At 43.6% G+C, this 23,947-nt stretch overlaps 2 protein-coding genes across 5 annotated transcripts in view; one reads left to right on the forward strand and one right to left on the reverse strand.

Moving 5' to 3' along the window:
- LOC146614611 (discs large homolog 1-like protein) overlaps nucleotides 1-23,947 on the forward strand; it is a 116,114-nt gene that overhangs the window by 16,917 nt on the left and 75,250 nt on the right. The window contains exons 1-3 of one of the 4 annotated variants that reach the window (XM_085375382.1): nucleotides 4,376-4,438; nucleotides 16,264-16,608; nucleotides 21,029-21,151. The exons of 2 other annotated variants lie outside the window; for them this stretch is intronic. In XM_085375382.1, coding sequence (XP_085231508.1) covers nucleotides 4,376-4,438; nucleotides 16,264-16,608; nucleotides 21,029-21,151 — 531 coding nt within the window. Of the gene's footprint in view, nucleotides 1-4,375; nucleotides 4,439-16,263; nucleotides 16,609-21,028; nucleotides 21,152-23,947 lie in introns of those variants that run through there. One more of the 4 variants, XM_085375378.1, reaches the window with a different exon arrangement.
- LOC146614612 (uncharacterized) lies at nucleotides 10,989-12,102 on the reverse strand. The gene is made up of 2 exons (XM_085376566.1): nucleotides 11,125-12,102; nucleotides 10,989-10,997 (listed from the first exon to the last, which is right to left on the reverse strand). Exons 1-2 carry the CDS (start codon nucleotides 12,052-12,054, stop codon nucleotides 10,989-10,991), a joined length of 939 nt encoding a protein of 312 aa, XP_085232692.1. The 5' UTR covers nucleotides 12,055-12,102.

Raw genomic sequence — 23,947 nt, forward strand, 5'->3', positions numbered from 1 at the left:
GACTTGTCTACCTGCATTAACTTCTAAACTTTTTTAGCTCACCCAGGTGCTTCCTTTATCTGTGTACAGCTGGAATAGCATCTAAAAATATTTTGCCATTACTAACACTCAGTTTTAAATACAGCCATAATCTTAAACTGTGGCTTGATTAGTTTGCCAATAAGCCTATAAAATGACCGTAAGATGGTATCAGTTTATTTTTCCTTTTGCTTCTCCTCTATTCCGTATTATAAAATTAGCCCCTGTGACCTCAGAGTCACCGTTTGTTCACTTCAGCCCCTCTGTTCGTGCACAGTTTCGCCTTCTCTGTTTTCTCTCTCATGCTGTGTTGTTTGTTTGCAAGTGGAGGTGAGAAGGCAAAGGCAACCACAGAGAGACTACTGCGTGTGTCTAGGTCTGCATGTCTGCATGTGTGATGGTCCAGATGGCTCAGCCATCAGCATCAAGAGCTTGATTAAGGAGTACGCTTTGACTTCTTTGACTTTCTCTGCCCTTTACCCCCCATTTGCCTGCTCCGTTCTCAGACTTGGCATTTACAACACGTAAAACAGCTACACGCTGTTGTGGAGCTAAATTAATTAGTGGTTAATTTATCTGTTAGTGGATCAATTAGTTGATTAATAGAAGAAAATGTGCTGAACTGTGACCCAAGTCTTGAAGGAATTTCTTTAAATCTATTGACTGTCTTTCTGTTAAAAATAAGTTTATCCTTGGACTCAAGGATAAACTTATTTGAATTTCATGGTCACGTATAACAGCCACAAAATATTTTGGCTGTAACTCAAGAACACCGGCACTCAGTTCAAAAGCTTTTCTTTGAAGCTGTGTTGCAAAAAATGATGAAGTGATGACTTCTTTATTATCCAAAAGGTGAGGTCAGAGGTCAGTTTTGCTTTAAATTCACCATTATTCAATACGGGAGCAGAAGTGAATAATATGTTTTTGTGCTTGCTGTCTTTGTCTTTGATGCCCACCTGTTAAATTCCTGCAAATTCTTTATTACATACTATATGAGTCGGCACAGACATGGTTGTAAATTGATTCAAGTAAGTTGGTCAAGTTGAGCGCTGCAAAGCGTTAATTCTGCTGATCTTTTATATGACTGAATTGAATATATTTGCTATTGGTCTGGAATAAAAAACCCTAAACAACTGGAAGTTTTCCCCTTGACTTTATTGGGAAAGTAACAGGTTAAACTGTGGCCACTACAGCGCTAAATTTACATACGTAGGGTGGGGGATTGGCAAAAACTGTGCACAGCATAAGTTGAAGCAGAACACAAAGCTCTTCCTGGCAACTCAGCAGATTTCAGTTCGAGGCCACCTCACTGTTTTTATTTAGCTGATAACAGATGGCATAGCATCCAATTGAAAAATCGCATCGAGGACACGGTTCAAGTTGGTTTCGCTTGTTTACGGTTTCTGCAGGCCATTTTGTAACTTATCTTGACCCAAGCTTCTCCTTCCATGCTGTATCTAACTCGAGACAGACATCAGTCTCATACCAGTTGTCAGTCATAACTGCTCTGTGTTCAGCCATGGTCTTGTTGCTGCTCTCCTCAACTCCAGCTTTCCATGCATGTCCACGGAAATGCAAGGAGTTCCCTGAATGGAGCCAAATACAAACACCAAATACATAGCACTTTAGGTAGAAATAACTACTTTTAACTATAGCGGTTCTGACTTTAATATTTTTTAATATTTATTTAATAAATAGTATTATTAAATGAATATTTAGTTTTAATGGAGTTCTTTACCCTAATATGTATAGTAAACACATAGTAATAGGTAGTGGTTTACATATTTCCCTAAAGGACACACATATCCCTTTGGGGTTGTGCACGGTGTAAAAATATGCCACATCACTCATGCAGAGCGACCTGCTGTGGTGCCTCTTTGTAAATAAGGGAGCAGCTGATAGTAGCTTTGTTTTTGTCACAGAATCAATCAGAACTTTAATAGGTTCTTTAGACGTATTTGTTCATTCATTCGAGTTAAGACTTCTATTCGTAAGATAGTTTTGCAAGGATCTCAGTTTCCACTACATACTAACAGTGTGTTTGCAAGGAACCTGCTCATGTTTACACCAACAATAACAGTAGCCCTCTCTGTCACTGTGGAGATGTACCAGCAATACCATCAAACAGGTTTTTTACAAAAACCCACAGGATTGTCCAGATGTAAAAATTGCTCAGCTGTTGCAATGCAGAATGACGTCATCAAAAAACGGACTGCAACAACAGCTCATAAATGATGAATGTGCACTTGCAATTGTTGCAGTTAGTAGAAGATTAAATAATTGATGCTATGAGCTAAAAAATATCTATATTTCACTGTATTAAAACCTGCTATGACATGCACAGATATGTTTTTCACCTTTCATCCTAGAGCAGCACACACATATGAACAGCACTTCTACTATGTGCTGTTCATTGTCTGATTGAATCAACAGAGTGAACTGAAGCATTTTAACTAGTTTGAAAGTTGCACTTTTTGGTGGTCAGCTGACCAAAACAGTAGAATTCGCTTGAAGTCATGTGATCACTTTAATTCAACAATAACTAAAGTAACATAACCTTGTAACTCTTCAGGACCCTGCACAATACTGTAACATAATAAAAATGAATGATGTTGTATATTGGGACAAGCTTTTTAACCAGTGGTTTAAACCCCACCTTTACCCACCCAGTGGGTTTTTGCCTCAAGTTTGTTGTTTCCACCTTTAGCAGGAACATTTTTAGGAGCTAAATTGTCATTGGAGGCTGTGACTCTGCTCTCGCTCTCAGACATGTCTGGACTTTCATCAGATTACACCTTTTTTTAATCATATAAAACTGTGTAGCATTATTAGTGTGGGCAGTGTGATACAGCCAAAGCCCTACCTGCGATCTGGGTAGCTTGCAAGTAGGAAACCACAAAACAAGATGATGTTAAGACCAACTTATTTTCAGAATAAAACACTTAGATATGAGAACTTTAATATGATTTTTGTGATTCTTATGATTCATCTGTGTGTCAGACCCAAATTTTCACCTTGCCTGCTTCTGCGCTCTGCTTTGTGAGCAAGAGGCAGGTTCATTTTTTATATTCAAATTTTTTCAGCTGTTTTTAGTGTTTTGGGAAATCTGATGACTTTTTTACACCGTGTTTCCTCTGATCCGTGATCACACTGTCACCTGTGGTTTCAAATGGCTCAGTGCCACCAGCACAACAGCGCTGTGTTCAAATGTCAAATGAACGAGTTATTCCAGTGGTATTTCTTTGCATGTATGTATCATGGATTGTGACTCTGGATGATGTAATAACATTGTCTCTGCCTCACTTATTTACTCTTTATGTTTCCCTTATTGTGCAATATTCTATCAGCTCAGTTTTCACTAGCCGTTATAATACTATATCATTTCCTTACTCTTCCTCACTCTGTGCATATAGGAGTGTATGGATGTACAAATCAGAGCATTACTGCAGCAGGGAGAAAGTGAGAGAGGTGCAAAGAGTAAAAGAAATGCAGGGAGAGAGAAGACACATTTTTAATTCTCCGTTTACCTTTGCAAGCAGGTCTCTGCTCTTTCTTTTTTTTCTGTCTTTCTTTCTTTTCCTTTTCGCTCATTGATCTCGCTGTTGAAAGGCGGGCCAAGAGAGGCAGTGGAGCAAACCGAGGGAAAGTGAACAAGGCAAGCAGAGGGAGAGAGAGGGACATCGAAAGAAAGCAAGCAGGAGAGAGAAAGCGAGAGAGTGAGAGAGAAGGGTAGTGTTAGAACGAGAGAGGCAAACACTCACACTGCTCACACTGATAGAGAGAGAGGAGATAGAGGATTGGGACTGCTGCTGCAGAGGAGGACAAGAGAGACCACATCCATACTTACACACTCACAGATGCACTCACACACTCATTCATGCACACACACAGACAGACTGACCCACACATGCTGACAATAACAACATACTGAAAACACACTCACAGACACACATACACACACACACACACACACACACGTGCTAACATTTTCTGACACACTCACATACATACATACATTTGCTGACACACGGGCAGACAGTGACCATGGTGCTCCCTGCATCCTGACCAGCTATGAGGATTACACTGATGAAGATGATGGGAGCGATGAAGAGCGTGAGGGAGAGGACGCTGGCCTGCCACAGCTGAGGACCGTAGTCAGGCGGTGGGGGGTGGGCAGGGGGTGGGAGGGCAGCAGAGTGGGGGATTGTGGGACAGGATGGAGCGCGGTAGATAGAACACATGCGTGTGCATGTGTGCATGTGTCTGTGTGAGTGTGTGGAGGTGTGTGAGTGTGAAATGTGTGTATGAAGGCTAGGATGCCCCCCAAGTCTGGGACCAGCTAGCTAACGTTAGCCACATGTTGTGCCACTGCAAAGTAGCATGCACCAACAACACCATATCTCTGATGTTTGGATGCAAGGTAGGTAGAGAGCTATGCATGTTTGTGTTTGTGAGTAGGGCAGAGTTAGAGGGACACACAGGTGAAGTTATGGACTGTGGGAGAGAGACACTGACTTAGGCAAAATGTGCTGAGAGAGAAGGGCAGAGGTAATGAGTAAGTTTATTAATGGGCTTGTAGGCAAGGTAAACTAAGGTAAGAGTTAGAAGCCGGAAAGAGAGCAAGACAGAAAGCGAGAGAGCTCCAGCTGTGTGTCTGTGTGAGAGAGCGAGAGAGAGAAAGAGAGAGGCAGGTTTGTTTTCTGCTGTCTGATTTGATATTACAAGGTCTACAGGCAGCTTATTACCAACATCTTCCTCTTAATTCCTGATACTGCAAATGTGAGCAGCTAATACGTGCCTTTTCAGTTCATTTAGAGATCACGCATAGTACGCAGGGCCTCATTTTAGACTATCGTATCTAAATGCAGACGTAATTTTGATATCTTTGGTATGATGGTCTGTTACTTTAATTATCATTGAGAATGAGAACTTAATAGTTGGTTTTGGCCTAAAACTTATGATTGTTTTCACTATCTGACTGCTGTTTTGTGATTGATCTTTAATTATTTGCCCAAGTAGCATACTGACCTCATAATATATCAATTTACGGTAACTTCTGAAAATATTCAAAGCTAAAACTGACTTGTCAAGAGCAATCATTAAAAAAGTCTTTGTCCTGTTTGCTGGTGAGGCCTCTCAGCTTACACATTATATTTCTGTTAAAGATTCCCAGTTAAGAAAACATCCAGTAAGTAAAGTGTTACTTCAGGCAGGTCACAAAGTCAAGCTAAGCCGCAAACCCAACAGATCAGCTGATCTCAGTGCCAGCCCACATCAGTCGATGGCCTAAGTGATACACTCCTACACATCAGGATATTACACTTCTGCAATTTCTTGCTGCTTTTGCCAAGTTGATTCTTTAGCTTTCTTACTTATAAAGCTTACCAAATATATAGTTTGCAACCCTATCAGTTGACTTTTCAACATATACCAGGAGCATGAATGTTGACATCATATTTTAAAGTGTTATACCTAGAGATTTTCTTAACGCATCTTAAGCATATAATAACCCTCTTGCACTGCGAGGGAACATCCTGTATTTTCCATGGTGCATGCTGGGACAGCCTCACACACCTGCAAGGCTGAAAATACTTAGACAATTTTATGTGTCCCTTCTTTTGTTTGTCAGTAGAGCTGTATTCTAGCTATTGCTACAATGTTTTAGTTCATTCCTTTTTGAATGTGAAAGGCTTCAGAGTTCATTTCTAATCCATTATTAAATGAATACATTTGTCACCATTATACTTTGTTGTTAGTTACATAACACTAACCTGTGCTAAACGAATAAGCTTGGGCTAAAATTGGCAATCATAGTCGTACCAAGTACTCTGAAACAGTTGAGTGGAAAATCAACATATGAAATATTAAAGCTCCACCCAAGCGCTTCAGGAGCAGTGCTTTGATGTGGAGGAAGTGTTAGTACACTGTGCTGCATCTTTGAATAGTCATTAAACACGCAGCAAACCCCAAAATGGCTTCATAAATGGGTCTGTACACTTGCCTAAATAGTGAAAAGTAGACCTGATCTTGAGAAAGGGGTTTGAGACACAAGGGGAGAAAATTATCAGTCATGATAGTTTTAGTTTAGTTTTATTTGAATGTGAAAAACTTTGAGGCAGTTTATTTTACAAAGAGATGTACGCTACTGCGATTCAAGAAGATGCAGTAGGAGCATTGGTCTTTGAAAGTATTTGTGTGTGTGCATGCTTGGCTTGCTTTTGTACAGTTCAGCAGTTAGGCCATAATAAAGTGTATGGACTTCACTTCTGTCCTATTAGATCACCTCAGTATGACAGCCTGCTAGATAGAGGGAGGCCAGGAGACAACTGTTAGACTGGAGCTTTAGAGAAGGAGCCCGAGTCAACACGGGTGTGGGTGCAATAAGAGCTGTAGTTTTGTCCTCTGGGAGTAAATCTGGACAGGGTGAAAACTGAGTGTATCCTGAGGAGAAGAAGAAAGTTGCACGGTTAGTATGATGTTTCTGAGATTTTAGAAAAACTGTGTTGTTGTAGTAAAGCTTCCATCTTTCAGGTGCAGTTTTCCAAATACGTATACGTGCACAGTATTTGCATATGTCATAATGCATAATTACACTCCTGCAATATTTGGTGATTTGATAAAATTTAAAATAAGATTTTTATTGTTATATTCCAAAACATATATTTCTTTCAAAATATTGAAACATAAAGCGATTTCCCTAATATTTGTCATGTGTAGTTATTCATTTGCTTGTTTACGCTTTGCCTGACCTTCGTCTGATCAGCTGCTTTTTCTGTTTGACATTCCAAACATGTCTTACCAACACCAGAGGGTGGTCAACACAAAAAAACATGTTTGCAGGGTGTTTCTCAGAACTCCTCTTTGCGTTTTAATTTTAATTTATTAATACAGATTCAAATAAATTGGCAAATAGCTAATATTAGCCGATGGTCTATAATAATATAACAAACAGTAGCATCGCAAATAGCAGCTTTTTTGGCCACTAGTTACAGGTTAAATGTTCAAAATTTGTTGGGCTGTAAGTTTGAACACAACAACAGATAACTGAATATTACATGAGCTTCAGATGGGCTTTTGAATGTACCATTCACTTTCCTAACTTACTAAAAGCCTCGAACAGCGATGAGAGATAAGTAATTCCTGCATCAAACAGCCACAGTGTACACAATAGAGCAGAAATCAGTCTTAGAAGTTATATTAGCTTGATGTGGCATCATAAAAACTAGCCAGTCAGCCAAACATTAAGGGACTGCTACAATAGAAAGCATAGTGGTCAACTGATGATCATGCCACTGTAATATATTCTTTTGCCACTGAATAATTACAGAGCAATTGGTGCACAACTATGGAGTCCACCCTTTCCTGACCTGGACTCTCTGTCAACTTACTAGGTCAGGTTTTGGTAAGATGAAAGCAGGACAGTGTCTAATGTTTTGTATACTCACTCCTAGCGTGAGAAAGTCTAACTTTTTTTTTTGCTCTGACCAAAAGTTGGCTGAAAAAAGCAGGGGAACAGCTGATCTGCTTGGGCTAGCCTTTAGCTTAGTCAGCAGCCTGGCCCACTTACAGCGCTTCTGCTTCCATCTGCACCACTTCCTACCTTTGAATCAAAAAGCATCTCAAAATACCTTATAGTTGCATGTGAGCAGTGACTGGCTATTGCTGGCCATCTCAAGCTACCATCTAAAGCTAGCTAAAAGCAAGGGAGAGTATATTTTAAATACATGAACTGTTGCCGCTTTTACCTTGCAAGCAATGTGTCCATTTTGGATGTTGTTTAAGTGCCTGAGAAGATAAATCAAAGTCACCTTAACTAGGTCAGACATTTGAACACATTCAAAATAGATGAATGTGTTCCTCTCTTTCTTTAAAGGCCTGTGTTTTTGCTGGAGACAATTCAGTCACTGTGAAGTCATGCGAGGGAAATCTTCTGTAAAAACATATTTTAATTCTTAGATCACATATTTTAGCTTTGACAGACATTATTGACTAAACAGCAGCTAATGTTACTTTACCTTCTCAGCTGCATGCTTAATTTCATCACGTGTTTTTATTCAGTCCTCCTCTTAATGCCATCGAGGCTTTCAATAGTATAATTTTTGCTTCATATTCATGTTGTTCATAATAATTACATTTTTATCAGAGGCTATTGAAAATATATCAATAGTGTGCGGATAGAAAATCATTTGTAAGCTGTCATAATTGTTGTACAAGCTGAGAAAAAGCAATTTCTTTGACAAATGTATCCATTGATTTATTGATCGAGTAACATTTTGTTTAACCATTTGTTCTCTTGCTGCCTTTGTTGATAAATCAGTGTGGTCATCACCTTTTCTCTGGAAATAATTGCTTTATGCTTGATTCCAGTGAACTATTAGAGAGAGAGCGAGATGTGGGAGAAAAGAGAGAAGGATGAAGGCACATGTGTGTGTGTGAGAAGTTCCTTACGGCAGAGGATCCCCTGCTCTTTCATATCTCACCAAGCGTGACTAATGCCTGGCTTTACGCTGCGCACATACACGCGCACACACTCACACTCAAACACACACAAACTAACACATAAACATGTACTAGGATGCTGAATCTGCTCCCTATCTAGTCACGTTTTTCTGGCTATGCAAGACTGGCTGACACACTAACACATGACAGTCTCAGTGCGCACGCCTGTCTTTCTGCTTCTGTGTGTGTATGTGTGTGTGGTCAGCGGGCTTTCTGCAGGCACAGTCCTAGTCCTGATTAGGAATGCTCAGCTGCTAATAGCCAAGCAGCCAAAAACCCACACACTGATGTGAAAAGAGACCTATTTGGTGTCTCTGTTCATTCATGCATCCATTCATTCAGAGGTGTTCTTGTGCCATGCGAAAAATAAAAACACAGAATATAGGATTATGACTGAGTATGTGTGTGCGCGAGTGCAGAGGGCAGTAGAGGCAGTGTTGTGACAACAGTGTGAGCCAGAGCCTCTTCATGGTCTTAGCGCCTGGCTGTTCAGACGCTGCTTTCAGGAGCATTCTGAGGCATTTCTGACTAATTAGCAGGAAGATCTTAGCAAGCGCTGGAGAGGAAATGAAATATGCTGAAAGTCTTGAGATCGAGTCAGATCACAACGGTGTTTAGTCCTTATCCTGGTGTAAATGAGGTTAAAGTATGTAAGGGGGGGTGTACAAGACAGGGTGCACACATACACACAGCCTTGTCCATTTGAATTCTCAGAAATTAGCTGATACTGTTCTGTGCTCTCCTGTGAAAAGCAGCCACCCACTCACAGCCTCTGAACACAATATCCAGAATAGATTTGGCATCTTGTTGCTGACCAAGATGGCAGTCAGCTGCAGGGTCAAATGTAGTGATAGTGCTTTAGTGCGCTGATGCTCTGGTGAGCCCTTGTCAGCTAATAGTTGTTATAATCGGTGTGTTAATGTATTGGTTACATTTCTTGAATGAACTAATGTTTAGTCTGTTGAATTAGGAGTATATCAGATTTGATACTGAATAATTCATAGTAACAGTTTTTAACAGTGTGCTCAGATCTGCACAAACTGTCTAAAATACTCTCTTGGGAAAGAAGTTTAATTAGCACTGTGGGCTGTGTAGTTACTGTAGAGTCACAGTGGGAGCTCTACAATAAATCACACAGTCACACTTGTTCCTGTAGTTTACTACGACATTGTATTGACATAGAGCATTATCCAAATGCCCAACCTAAAGCCATTTCTAACCTATCTCCCTCAAACTGTATGGTTATTATTCTGGGTGCCATATATTCATCACCAAAACTTTGACAAGAAGTTTAAGTCTAAGGAAACTCTTAGTGCTTTCTCTTTGCTGTCTTAGCTGCTAAGCTTAGCAGCCTAGCTTATTGTATTCTTATATATTAGTAGATAAAATGTCCCACTCACCTTTTTTTGCCTTTCAGTACGTCAAGACCTCAATGCAAGATATGGTGAGACAGAGTTAAAAGCAAATGCAAACAGGGCTCAGAAAACAACATAACTGTCACGGTCTGGCTGGCAGACCGTGGGGATGTGGGGAAAGGAGGACCCAGGCGCGGTGCTCTATGTATAAACAGTGTGTTTATTTACAGAGTGGAACAAAAACAACAATAAATCCCCGTGTTCTCCCAGACTCCCGTGTCGTGTCTCTGCGTGAATAGTTCGTGTCTCTGTGCTCTCCGCTCCCGTGTCAGCACCCCCCGGTGCTCGCTGCTCTTCGTGCCTTCCACGCTCCTCCTGCGGGAAACAATAGACGCAGCCGTCAGGACACAAATAACCGCGGGCATACACTTACACACATTAACTCAATTCAATGGGACAACTAACGTGGAGTCTCAAGGAAATGATCCCGCGTCGGTGGGAGCTCCAACTCTCTCCTAAGTAGCTCCCCCGACGAGGCCTGATCAGCAGCAGGTGTGTGACTTCGGGTGTGGCCAGTCCTTCCGCAGGGCCACACCCCTCAGGCCTGCAGGTGGCTGAGCTCCATCCTCCAAGCATACCCGCAGACACACACACACACACACACACACTCACATCTACAAGCATGGAGAAGAGCAGCAGCAACACCAAAATACATATAATAATAATAATATAATTCATAACTGCTCAGGGATCCTGGGTTGCTCAGACCCAGGACCCTGACAGTACCCCCCCTCTAAGGGTCGGCTCCCGACGACCCCAAAACCAAAACAAAAAACAGCACAACCAACCCAGGGCGGGCGGCTGGGGGAACCAGGACGGAGGGCCAGAACCAAAACAAGCAAAAACAACAAAACAACAAACCGACCCAGTCCACAGTCTCAGAGTCAGACCGCGCATCCCGCAGCGGTGCAAAAAGAAAACGAAAAGACGCCACAAACAGTCACAGGCGGCCCATCAACACAACAAGAGAGTTCAGGGGGCCTACCTCGAGCCCAACGGCGGCGACGTAGCAGCTCCGGCGGACGGCCCCGGGTCCGGCGGCAGCAGCAAAACAGTTCAGGGGGCCTGCCACGGGTCCGGTGGCGGCGGCGCTGCTCCTCCGGCGGCCAGCCACGGGTCCGGTGGCGGCAGAACGGTTCTGGTGGCCTGCCACGGGTCCGGTGGCGGCGGCGCTGCTCCTCCGGCGGCCTGCCACGGGTCCGATGGCAACGTCGCTGCTCCGGTGAGCAACAGCGAGGCGTGGCAACAGGTCCATGACGCGCCGATCGCTGACGTGGACGCACCGGACGTGGACGGCCGGCAGCGAGAGCTCCTCCTCGGCCGGCAGCGAGAGCTCCTCCTCGGCCGGCAGCGAGAGCTCCTCCTCCGGCTCGCTGAGCTCCTCAGCTGGCAGAGCGGGCTCCTCCGTCTCGCCGAGCTCCTGCTCGGGCATGCTGAGCTCCACAGCTGGCGATGCGGGCTCCTCCGGCTCACTGAGCTCCTGCTCGGGCATGCCGAGCTCCTCCGGCTCGCTGAGCTCCTCAGCTGGCGGTGCGGGCTCCTCCGGCTCGCTGAGCTCCTGCTCGGGCATGCTGAGCTCCTCCGGCTCGCTGAGCTCCTCAGCTGGCGGTGCGGGCTCCTCCGGCTCGCTGAGCTCCTGCTCGGGCATGCTGAGCTCCACAGCTGGCGATGCGGGCTCCTCCGGCTCACTGAGCTCCTGCTCGGGCATGCCGAGCTCCTCCGGCTCGCTGAGCTCCTCAGCTGGCGGTGCGGGCTCCTCCGGCTCGCTGAGCTCCAGCTCGGGCATGCTGAGCTCCACAGCTGGCGATGCGGGCCCCTCCGGCTCACTGAGCTCCTGCTCGGGCATGCCGAGCTCCTCCGGCTCGCTGAGCTCCTCAGCTGGCGGTGCGGGCTCCTCCGGCTCGCTGAGCTCCTGCTCGGGCATGCTGAGCTCCTGCTGCAGCTGGACGAAGTCTGAGGTTTCCCGAGCTTGCACTACCCCCCGGGCTTTACGCAGGGTGCAAAGGCAGGCGGAAACTCCCTTGAGCTGGCCGAGGTAGGGGTTCCCCTCCAGGATTGCCTCGATGGCGTTTAACCCCACCACTCTTGCCCTTGTGTTGGTGGTGTGAGTTACCCAGTCCATCAGGCGTTGGACGCGGGTGAGGTCGCTCTCTCCGGACAAGGCCGCTGGAGTGGGCAGTGGAATGGAGGCTGCTGCTGGTGGAGAAGATGGCTGAGCGTGTGATGTGGATGGTGAACAGGATGAAACGGTAAGCGGTGAGGTAGATGTCGCGGGGCATGATTCAGCAGGTGACGGCTGGATCACTAGCCGGGCGATAGGCTGAGGTACAGCGACCAGCTGGGCCGCGGGCTGCGCTTTGGCTACCGGCTGGGCAGCTGACCGTATAAACATAGCCCCAGAGTAAACAGTTGAGGTGAGTGACGATGAATTGTCCATATGACTCACCACAGCCGGCTGTTGAGATGTCTGTGGATTTAGCTGCGGTGAGGAACGCTGGCGGCGCGAACGTCGTTTCCGTGTCGGCGTCGGGGCCGGCGTCTCAGGCAGTGAATCCACCAGCTGTCCGAGCTGGTGGGCAGCCTGAGGAGGAGAGTGGAGGTGGAGGGTGGAAAGTAGGAAGTCCAGGACCACCGCATTAAGGGAGTCCACCAGCCAGGGGAATTTAAGAAGCATCTCCTGCAGCCGCCTCTCCACGGCGTGACGCAAACCTTCCGCAGGCTTCTCCCACCATAATTCACACATGCGGTACACTTTGTCCATAATTTCCCTCCTGAGCCTCTCCTCGGAGACCGCTGGGTCCATAAGTGGCGGGATCATTCTGTCACGGTCTGGCTGGCAGACCGTGGGGATGTGGGGAAAGGAGGACCCAGGCGCGGTGCTCTATGTATAAACAGTGTGTTTATTTACAGAGTGGAACAAAAACAACAATAAATCCCCGTGTTCTCCCAGACTCCCGTGTCGTGTCTCTGCGTGAATAGTTCGTGTCTCTGTGCTCTCCGCTCCCGTGTCAGCACCCCCCGGTGCTCGCTGCTCTTCGTGCCTTCCACGCTCCTCCTGCGGGAAACAATAGACGCAGCCGTCAGGACACAAATAACCGCGGGCATACACTTACACACATTAACTCAATTCAATGGGACGACTAACGTGGAGTCTCAAGGAAATGATCCCGCGTCGGTGGGAGCTCCAACTCTCTCCTAAGTAGCTCCCCCGACGAGGCCTGATCAGCAGCAGGTGTGTGACTTCGGGTGTGGCCAGTCCTTCCGCAGGGCCACACCCCTCAGGCCTGCAGGTGGCTGAGCTCCATCCTCCAAGCATACCCGCAGACACACACACACACACACACTCACATCTACAAGCATGGAGAAGAGCAGCAGCAACACCAAAATACATATAATAATAATAATATAATTCATAACTGCTCAGGGATCCTGGGTTGCTCAGACCCAGGACCCTGACAATAACAAAGATCTGGAAAACATATGGGACACAGACAGGCAGGTACACAGTAAAGAGGGACAAATGAAAAGGCACAGCTATTTATACAATGACCACTGAGAGCTAACACAGAGAGTGGAAACAGCTGGGTAACAAGAAAACAAGAAACCAGTGACGACAATCAAGACAGTGAGACAAGACAAAATAAAGACAACTCTCTGTCTCTGTGTAGGTTCTTTGTCATCTATGTCGTTGAAGTCTTGAGAGCTTGAAAACGAAGGCAACAAGGCAACTGGATCTCTTTGGGTTTATTACGGTTTATTCCAAGGACAAAACACATAAACACAAGCAAACAGAAATTTTCTGTCTTCTCTGTCCCAAAATTCAAGAACAGAGATAAAGATTTAGCTCTATTTCACATTTGTGGTACCTAGCTCCTAAATTCTGACAGAGCCTTAACAGGAACTCTCACAATCTTCCTTATTTTCTGTGAGATGTATAGCTTTAGTTCTGATTCAGTAAAAGGACTTGATGCTACGATCCCTGATAATGCGTTGCTTCCAATGGAGACAGTCTTGAGGGTTGGCTGTTGTGAGGAAAGGCAGCCCAGAAACTTCACCAACGGGACACATCGTTGTGTGCCTCAACTTCACAGGGTATTTGAGTCCTTCATCCCAAGCTAATCTGCCATTTTTAACTTTCCTTGGTTATGTTTAGGGATTAGAGATCTGATCTAGATTATCTTATTAAAAACTGAGACACATCGTCAGTAGTAGACCTTGAATTCATCGGGTGTTTCGACCATTATCACTAGACACCCTCATCCAAGGAAGCCTTGCCAGGGTTGACCAGGCCCTGGAGTGCGTCACTGATTTATGTTAAATTGTTATTTCTCTTCTACTTTCTTCTGTTTAGTTTTCTACAATTTATTTTCTTCTATCAATTCACTGCAACTGAGAAATAATACTTACCTCTTTAATATTTATGAAGCCTCACTTCTTCACAGGGATAGAAAAGGTGATAGAAGGAAGTAAGAAAAAAGTGACAAGATAGGAGAGAGCAGAGAGGAGGGGCGCCCGATCTGGCATCCCACACCTCCCCACCGGATCGGGCTGTACGCTCTCTACCTCACCACTATCACAGCAGTGATATACATATTAAACTTGGACAAAAATAGAAATAATATGGTCAGCATATGTCAGCTGCCAAAAGCATAGGTTTCAGCAAAAAGTGTAAAAGATGTATGTAACTTCCTGGTTTGAAAAATAAAGCCAACACAGAAGTGCAGTACATCAGAAATATTTGAGGGCCAGAATAAATATGTGGAGTTAAAAATGAACACTTTTTAAAGTATTTTGTATGAGTCTTGAAAGACTGCAGCGTTAATGGTTGGTGGAAGTGAACAGAAATGTGCTGACGGCTAAGACCAAAAGCATGTCAGTCAGAAGTAGAGAGAAAATAAGAGTCAAACAAGCGTCTTTCCTGCCCCTGTGGAGGCAAGAATGGGCACATTTAATATATCAGAGAAAACTCTGATATATTAAATGTGCCCATTCTTGCCTTTAGACATGCCATTAGTAAACTTCTCAACTGGTGTATGTCTTGCTATAGGAGCAGTACACTGAGTCTGCATGCAGTTAGCTGCCAAGTAGTCTACCCTGGGAGAGCAACAAACCTCTTAAAGGAGCTTTTCACACTGTATGCAATCCATTCTGACTTCAATTTCACACCAGGGTTTGGCTCAAGCTGCGAGTCCAAAGCCCATAATATATTATGTGGAACTAGATTCTATTTAGATTATTTGTTTTTGACTTGACTTGCTATATTAGCTGAAATTACTCTGTTATCATGATATGATCGGAGGATTCAAGTTCCATTTGTCTTGAAGCTTTAAAACCCATTTGTGCCTCTTTATCAGTATCTTCTTTTTGCGGTTGGTTTAGATTTTAACAGCAAAATTAATGAGGGATAAAGGATTTTAGCCAGATCCACCTAATCAGTGTACAGGAGCGTGTCCCTTTTCTTGCTGCTCAGCTGGCTCAGTTTTTACACAGTATACATAAACTGTCATAGATTCAAAAACTAGCAAAGGACCCGGCATCCCTCCCCCACATGCTTCACCAACTCCCTCTGCTTTACTCTGTCCAGTTAGGCAGAAACATCATCAAATACTTTAAAAAAAAGATTAAAAGGAAGCCAGTGAGAGTGTGTGGGAATGTGGAATCAGAGCAAGGAGAGAAACTCATAAGACTTTGTGCAGTGAGAGTCATAGATGTGGAAGGCATAGAGGCGTGATGAAGGTATAGAGCGATGACAAGGATAGAAAGAAACAGTTTTTCCCTGAGGCAGTCAGTCAACTACTCACTGTCCTTATTCAGTTTTGCATCTTATTTTGCCAGCAAACTTCTGTTCTTTCCTCTATATGTGTGTGTGTATGTGTGTGTGTGTGTGTGCTCACGTTCACATGTGTATGATATGGAAAGCTCAGGAAACAATTACTCCCATGCTGAGTGTACACCTGGACTGGGCCATGTGCTTACACACACAAACTGTACTACAAAAACATCTCATTACACATGCATGTGTGCACGCACACTCGTGCTCTGCTATGCTTTTTTATTCTGGTTGCGGATTTGCACTAATGCTTTCTTCTTTTCCAGCTTTACTGAAGCTTTTCTGCTTCTGAACTTGTCTTCAAACTTAATCTCTTTCTTCCTCTTTTTCCTTTTTTCTCCTCCTTTTATCCCATCTTACTATATTCCATCTTTCCAACCATTTCTGCCCTGTTGCTCCTGTGTCTCTGGGGGTCTTTTCCTTGCCCTTACTTGCTTTTCCTTCGAATTTCCCTCTGGTTTCCTCCCTCCTCGCATTTTTTCCCCTCCATTCTGACTGTAGAAGTATCGGTGTCAAGAAGAGGAAGGGGCATCACCAGGTGCCCCAAAACTCCACCATCACCCCTGCCAGCATCACCAAATGGGAGTAGCCAGAGAGCTGAGGGAAGGAAGTACCCTGGGGAGGGATGGAGGGACCCTGGGTAGGGAGGGAGGAACCTGGAGGAGAGATGAAGGGAGTGCTGGAACCATGGAGAGAGAAAGGGAACGGTCACTGGGGAGGGACGGCTCTCTCGGTCGCCACAATGACCTCCGGGGAGCGGAGCTGGTTCAGGTGGCGGAGCGTCAGCTATCTCAGATTCAACACGTTCATGGATATGTCACTCATACACACATCACGCCTGCTCAGGTAACTAACCCTGGCCGCCTGTCTCTGTGACTTTGACTCTACAACACAGACAAACATAGTGTCATACCTGAAGCTAGCACTGTATATATTCATGCATGAGTCAGTTGCTAATGCCTCACATGACAGCTCAGGATTTTGTCGTGTTTGCAGTATCTATAATGCTTTTCTGTATTTATACGGGCAAAATGATACATGAGCATGAATGCTGCTTTTTTCATAGTTTTTATGCGCTCTTGACTCTGTACCAAAGGGTCACTTCAGACACATGTTGAACCTGATGTTCAAACCAGTTTAAGAGAGACAGCCAATCAGGAGAAAGTTGACTTAAAGGTCATTAAAGAAGGGAGCTGAAAGAGCTTTTTTCAGACAGCAGATGAACTGAGGGGTTGCAGCAAGGTTCAGTGTTGTATAAATCAAGACTATTGTCCCTGTGAATCATGCAAAGCTACTCTAGTAAAGTAGGCGGAAGTGAGCATCATGGGTCTCCCTTAATAATTTGGTATAATTCCTATTATTAGGTATATACACAGCAGTGTTTTGTTGGATTGTTTTTTGTTTTTTTCCATTAAGCAACATGTTAAAATTGATTCCAGATTTGCAGGGTGTGGTTCACATTCTGATCACTGTGTGTTGTTAGTTTTCGGCCACAAAACCATTTTGAGAAGGGCTATGCGGTTGTGGCTCACATTAGTAAAATAAACATATTCATCCCTCCAGCCCTGGTTGGTCTTTTCAGTATTTAACCAAGACCACAATATTTTCCAAATGCTTTGAGTTGCCAGAATATGAAAAAGATGTGTTATTCTTCAGCTATTAAAAGCAGATTTTGTTTTAAAAAAGCAGAAAACGTAGTAAACTGAAAGTCAAGATGGTGCACATAAGTGGTCCGCAGGTGCACATGCGCTGTCAAAACAAAAGACACGCACCAGATAAGAAGTTGCAACGCGCGTCTGCGTACATAGGATTTTCTGGAGGAGGACACACATTTGTTTAGAGGTAAAGATGTCAAAGAAGCTCCTTTAAGCAATTACTTTGGTGTTCCTCCACCTCCAGAGAAATGTCAGAAGGAGTCCGGAACGCAAAAGAAGCACGTATTCTCAGAAAAGTGGTTGCAGGAGGTGAGCTGGCATTTGTTTGAAGCCAGCTGTCCCCCTCCAGAAAATCTTATGTACGCAAACGCGTGTTGCAACTTCTTATCTGGTGGGCATCTTTTGTTTTGACAGCGCATGCACACCTGCGAACCACTTATGTGCACCCCTGTCTATAGGAATGTATTGTTGGAAAGCTTGAAGTTTTCAAACTAACCTAACCCAAATATTTACAGCAAAAAAACCTGTTTAATTAGCTGCCATCACATCCCTGATGTTCACTGATATTGTCTAAATTGATCTAATATTACAGTCCTATTGTAGAAAGGGGAACTTTTTCTATGACTTCAGAATTAGATGGGCCTCTTTCGAAAGTACTTAGAAGTCACGGATACTGCCCTAAATTTGCTTCCATGCACAGAGCCTTTCTTTGTACCAGGAGAATACTTTTGCAGAACTGTGCATGCAGGGGATTCAGTCGAATGCTTGTCCCATTTTTTAGTAATGAGGCCCATTACTATCTCTGTTCTGCACTCACTCTGCGTCTGTCTGCCTCCCCCCGCTTTGTCTTTCTTTCCTTTCTGACGCTCTATCGCTCTCACACACACTCCTAATCGCACCGCGTAGCCTGGTAATCTTTTTATTTTGGTTGATTGGACTGTATCTGTCCACATATTAGTGCTCGCGTCTCTGTACTCGCACAGCTCTGAGAGCACACTGTTGTGTATTCTCTAACACACACACACTCGTTGGTCACACTCTATGCATATCCATAATGTATATGCTTTTTCCTTCTGCTCTATATTGATGTTCTGTGTATTGTCAGCTTTACTGGTGTCTGGTAAATTATAATTATGGTCTTTTCATTAAATAGACAAAATTATATGCACACTGATAATGACAAATTACTTCCTATCACATTGTAGTAACGAATGTAGGGTTTTTTCACAAGGATAAGCAGATTTTAATATCACTTCTTCACTTTTCTTAATTCCTTTTTTTTAACTTGTCCCCATCACTGTCGTCTCCCGCACTAATGCATCCTTTTAAAACTCTGGCATGTGTGATTATCAGTTTATTTTAATATATCAAGTCTTTATTTTGTCAGTAGTGGTACTGTGTCTGTCTGTGAGTAAGTTGCGTCCGCTCTCAGTGCTGGCAGCCAAAGCTGAGGAGGATGTGTATTAGTGGGGTGTCACATCTAAGTCATTATATGCTGTAATCTGATTGTCTCTGCACTGACTCAGTTGTCAGTCAGCACAAGTTCAGTATTTGTCCGCTGGGAGATCTTTGGACCAAGCTGAAGCGCTTCATTTTGTCAGCATGATGAAGACACAGTTGTCATGGAGCTCCACCTTGTGGCTGCATGTTCCCTTCTTGTCGTTTTATATTTAAAACTTTTTTTCTGTTGTTGTTGAAATTACACCAATTCTTCTGTTGACAATAATGACAATCATCAATTACTGCATGCCCCTGCAGATTTAACCAAAGAATTTTGGGCTGCCGTTCTTGCTGGATGCCATCTGCACTTAAGCTCATTCCCCTGTGACCTTCTCTTATCACATTTATCTCCATTTACTTTATGGAGATGCATTCGAGGTCTTGATATCCTGGCCCTTACCACAGCATGGCATCATTATCTGCATTATCATCATTGCTTTCTGCAGAGCGGTCCGTTCCAGCAGCTCATCACCTGTCTGTCTGTATAAAATCTGTGATGGGGAACTATGTGTGTGCGTGTATTTGGATATTTGGTTTATTTTGGGAACTTCTGCTCTCCAAATGGTGTGTGTTCATGCATGCGTGTGTGTGTGTGTGTGTGTGTGTGTGTGTGTGTGTGTGTGTGTGTGTGTGTGTGTGTGTGTGTGTGTGTGTGTGCGTGACCACAGGTGCTGGATCTGGCTTCCTTGTGTATGACAGATGGAGCTGCCATCCTGTTCTCCCCATGTTCACCCCACCACCCCCCTCCACCTTTTTTTCCCTTGTCTTCACACACACACACACACACACACACACACACACACACACACACACACACACGCACACAGACATACTTTTCTGTGTTTATTATCTCTGATTTATTAATATAATATCTTCCTGTAAATATTCCAAGCTCACAATTTATCATACCTCTTTTTCACCATAATTTTAAATTAAATAAACTTAGCACAAAAAGTACGGAAATTTATACAAATAAATTTGATATGATATGATATGATTGGAAACTTTATTTCCCCTTAAATGAAGCCACATTTTTAAGGACAATGCATTTTTGGTTTGAGCAGTGTTGAGTGTGAGACTTGTCAGATCTTGTCTGTCAATGCCAAACAGTTTAATCTGTTCTGAGATTCTGGTGCCATGACTGGTGTACACCATCAAGCCTTTTTGCGCTGGTGTCGGTAACATGTGCACTAGAACCTGAACATCTGGAGGAATGTTATGTTCAGCGTTGTTACGTCCAGATTCTGACTACAGCAGTTGGATCATAGTGTCAAAGTGATGGTGTGGGGCAGAATCTTCCTCAATGAAAAAACGAGGCGTGTTCTCACTGGTAGCAATCGCAATGCAGAGATATCAAGAAGAGGCTCTGCAACCAGTGGCAGGTCCCATATCTCCACAGTCTGGGACCGAACTATGTCCTCCAAGATGGCAATGCTTGCCTCCACATTGTGGGATTTATCAGACTAACTGCAGAATTTGTGAATGGAGAGGATGGAGTGGCCTGTCTGCAGGTCAGACCTCAACCCCACTGAACACTTGTGGGATCAGCTTGGCTGTGCTGTTTGTGCCAGAGTGACCAGCACAGCCACACTGGTTGACTTGAATGCTGGTCAAGGAATGGGATGACATCCCACAGCGGGATATGACTGAGCTGATGACCATCATGAGGAGCAGGTGCCAGGCTGTTGTGTGTGTGGCAAGTTTTTCATTGGCACAACCCACAAATGCATTTTCTTTACAAATGTGGCTCCATTTCAGGGGAAATAAACAGGCTTTCAACAGCATAGGATTTTGTAGCCAATAAACATTGTTACAACAAAGAAATAATCCACCAAACACAAATTTCTATACTTTTTTTGCCAAGTTTACATTAATGATCATTGACTATGAATGAGATTCAGCTATTTTAATTTCCATTGAACACAGATGTGACCATTCGTACTTTCTGTTTTCTCCCTTTGCTTTGCACAACCATCATTAAGAAGGAAATATATTCTAGATAAAAGTATATGTCGGTCTTACACCTGTGCAATGATCAGAGCGCAGTGCACCTAAACATATTAGTTTGTATGCGTGTCGAACTTTGTTGAGCTCATGTCTGTACATTGTAGGTAGAATCACCTGAGGTTTCCTTTGATGACGAGGCGTGGCCTCACCCAGAGGGAGAGAGGCTGAATGAAGTCCCAGCCCCACCTTTCTCCTCTCTCTATTCTCAAAGTCACGCCTACTACCAGGTAATCCTGGCATGCGTTCGTAGCTTCATTTGTTTGTGTTTTTGGTCGTTTCTCATTTGTAAACTTCCGATTAAATGAGCATGCAGGTTTCTCTGCGTTTCTGTGAGACACATCTGCAGAATGTCTTCACTGTACTGGGTGAAATTCAAACATCGTGTTTTAACAGTGCACAGAAACTTTGTAAGGTGTTCCATGCAGCATTTAAACATTAACAAAATGTTAGTAAGTCAACGTTAATAGGATACTCTGTGCGATCCCTGTGTGCAATTACTGCTACAGTGCCAGAGGTCTAAGCAGCAGATGGCAGAAGGAATGAAAAGTGAGCATGTTTATATTTTTAGAAAAAGGGCCACAACTGGAGGGGAGGCAGTGTGGAGGGATTGGACCATTTTAATGTTATCTTTAAGAAACGACACGACTTCTAAAGTGTGTCTTTGATGGTAGCTATACCTTATAACATAATTAATTTTACAATGATATACTTACTTTGCTGGCGTTTAAAAATGCTACATGTAGTACCTTTAGTAGACAAATCTACTCAAACTTTCTGTGCTGCATTCATTTCTTGAAACCACAACCAAAACATTATGTTGTTTTGTTTCTGTGGACCATGTGAATACAGACCTTGTGTATTTTTTAAAAAATGTTTGAAATGTTTCTGTGATGGTGCCCACTTGTGTTTGCACACATGGTCTTGCATGGATGTGGCGCGAGCACATATAGTCTTCTGTGCAACTGCAGTGTCGATATGTAATCATGCTCTTTACGATAAATTGTAGGTTATAACCCATCTTATCTACCCCGTTTCATGTCACCCATGTTAAACTTGCTGTGTCTGTATCTTGTGTGCTCATTAGAATGCAGTTGGAGGAGCTCTGTCAAATCTCCAGTTTGAGCTCCTTTCAATGCATGTAGTTACAGTTTGTGAACTGCAGGGGGCAGAAGAGGCCTCCCAAAGTTCACAGCTGTTCAGGGTTATGCCTTCACAAATTAATATCTGACTGAATTCTATTCATCAAACTGTTTAATATGCTTTGGCGACTGAATGTTGGGATAATGGAAATGCTTTTTATCAATACTGACAAAGCTGCTCAGCAGTTTGTCGCTGAATAGAGGGTAAGAGCAGTCGTATAATTGACTTTGCTTTAAAAAGTCTCTGGCAAACCGTATATCTATTGCAGAGACTGAAAGCAGTGGAACATAAAAAGCGTTTTGCTCTCTGTGTTGAACACACAGACTGTAAGACATACATGGTGTACTCAGAAGCTTCAGTGGCTCCTAGTCATTAAGCTAATGCAGATAATTAGGCAGGAAGTAAAGACAGAGAGGGCCAGTGATGGGAAAAAACGGGATGAAGGGAGAATTATGGGCAGACAGACACAGAGCACAGATTTGTTGCTGGATGTTAATCAGCCTGTCAGTCAGCCAATTCATTCCTCTCCAAACAAACTCTTTTTCCTTTACAGTAATAGTAATTAACATTGAGTAAGACGTCCGCTCACTGTAACATTTCAGGGATGTTTGCTTCACTGTGCCGGTCCGGCCGTTTAACGCACAGCCTTTGTCTACCTTCAGGGAGAGACCTGCCGCTCAAACTTAATCCCGTTTCTAAGTGCTTAATAGGACAACATCACAGAAGTAGCTTGCCCTTTCTGCTAGATTCTCAAAAAGTTAGTTATTTAAACATTTGGAGCTTACAGATTTGATCCTCCCTATACTGCCACCCTCTTGTGCTCTGCTTAATTAACACTGATGTACTTTGCTCAGTGTTGGTTTTTCTAAACGAGTATGAAAAATAGTGAGCCGGGCCACCTAGCTAGTCATATCTGACTTAAAATAGCTGTTCAATGCTTGCTGGTCACAAGGAAATGAGAGATCATCAAGTCCTTAAAAGCATTAAAGTGGAACTGTGCAGTATTAAGATTCTCGTAATTTTGTTAGTACTGAATGATAGCTAGAGCTGGCAGTCATCGACTTAATATAGGTAGGACACAAGGGCAACTGGCATGTCTAAAGGGCAACATGTGCACCCTGTACAGAACGGCCCTGTGAGACTTCACATGAGTTAACAGCAGTTGTGAAAAATGCTTTTCTCTGTCTGCCTTTTGATGCTAAGCAGATATTGCTCTTTTAAAAAATGCCCACGTGCTTTGTCACAATAAAAACAACACTGTAAACAATAACCGTCAAGTTTTGGGCCAAACAAAGAGCTGAATGATGCTAAAAGGTTCTGAAGAGCTGAAGAGGGAAATCTGATGAATTGACTTGTCACTATGACCATAACCTTGAGCTGATAGTTATTTGAATCGTCGTCATTGTCATATTGATTGTTGTTGCTTTAAATCACAAACTTAGACCGTGCTGCGTAGCAAAAAAAAAGCCAATCCTGACCTCAGTCAGAAAAGCCTAAATATCCGTCTTGGCCTATTAGGACTCTCTTTTTGCTTGGGTTTGTGCTTGTCTATGCTACAGTGTTTTATGTCCATTTTTTTTATATACCCAGCATTTACAAGGAAAGCTTGACATAGCTCTGCAAAATTCTCCTTACCAGAATCGAAGAGGAATCTAATGGAAGAGCTGGTGAGGAGCCAAAATGCTTAGGAACCACTGCACTATAGATCTGTATGGCGTCTGCTTTACAGTCCTTCTGACTGCATCATGGTCCCTTTACGGCTGTAGACAATGTAAGATAATACATATTAGAGTTTGACAGAGAGCTATCTACAAGCTGGCTATTGCAATGTGAGAACAAACAGTGCAGAACTGCATTTCAGGTGTTGGTCTGTGTCCATGTTC

Source organism: Diplotaxodon limnothrissa, linkage group LG17 (assembly GCF_057381915.1).
Source record: "Diplotaxodon limnothrissa isolate DT_005_m linkage group LG17, D_limnothrissa_male_GT1.1, whole genome shotgun sequence".
Lineage (NCBI taxonomy): Eukaryota > Metazoa > Chordata > Actinopteri > Cichliformes > Cichlidae > Diplotaxodon > Diplotaxodon limnothrissa.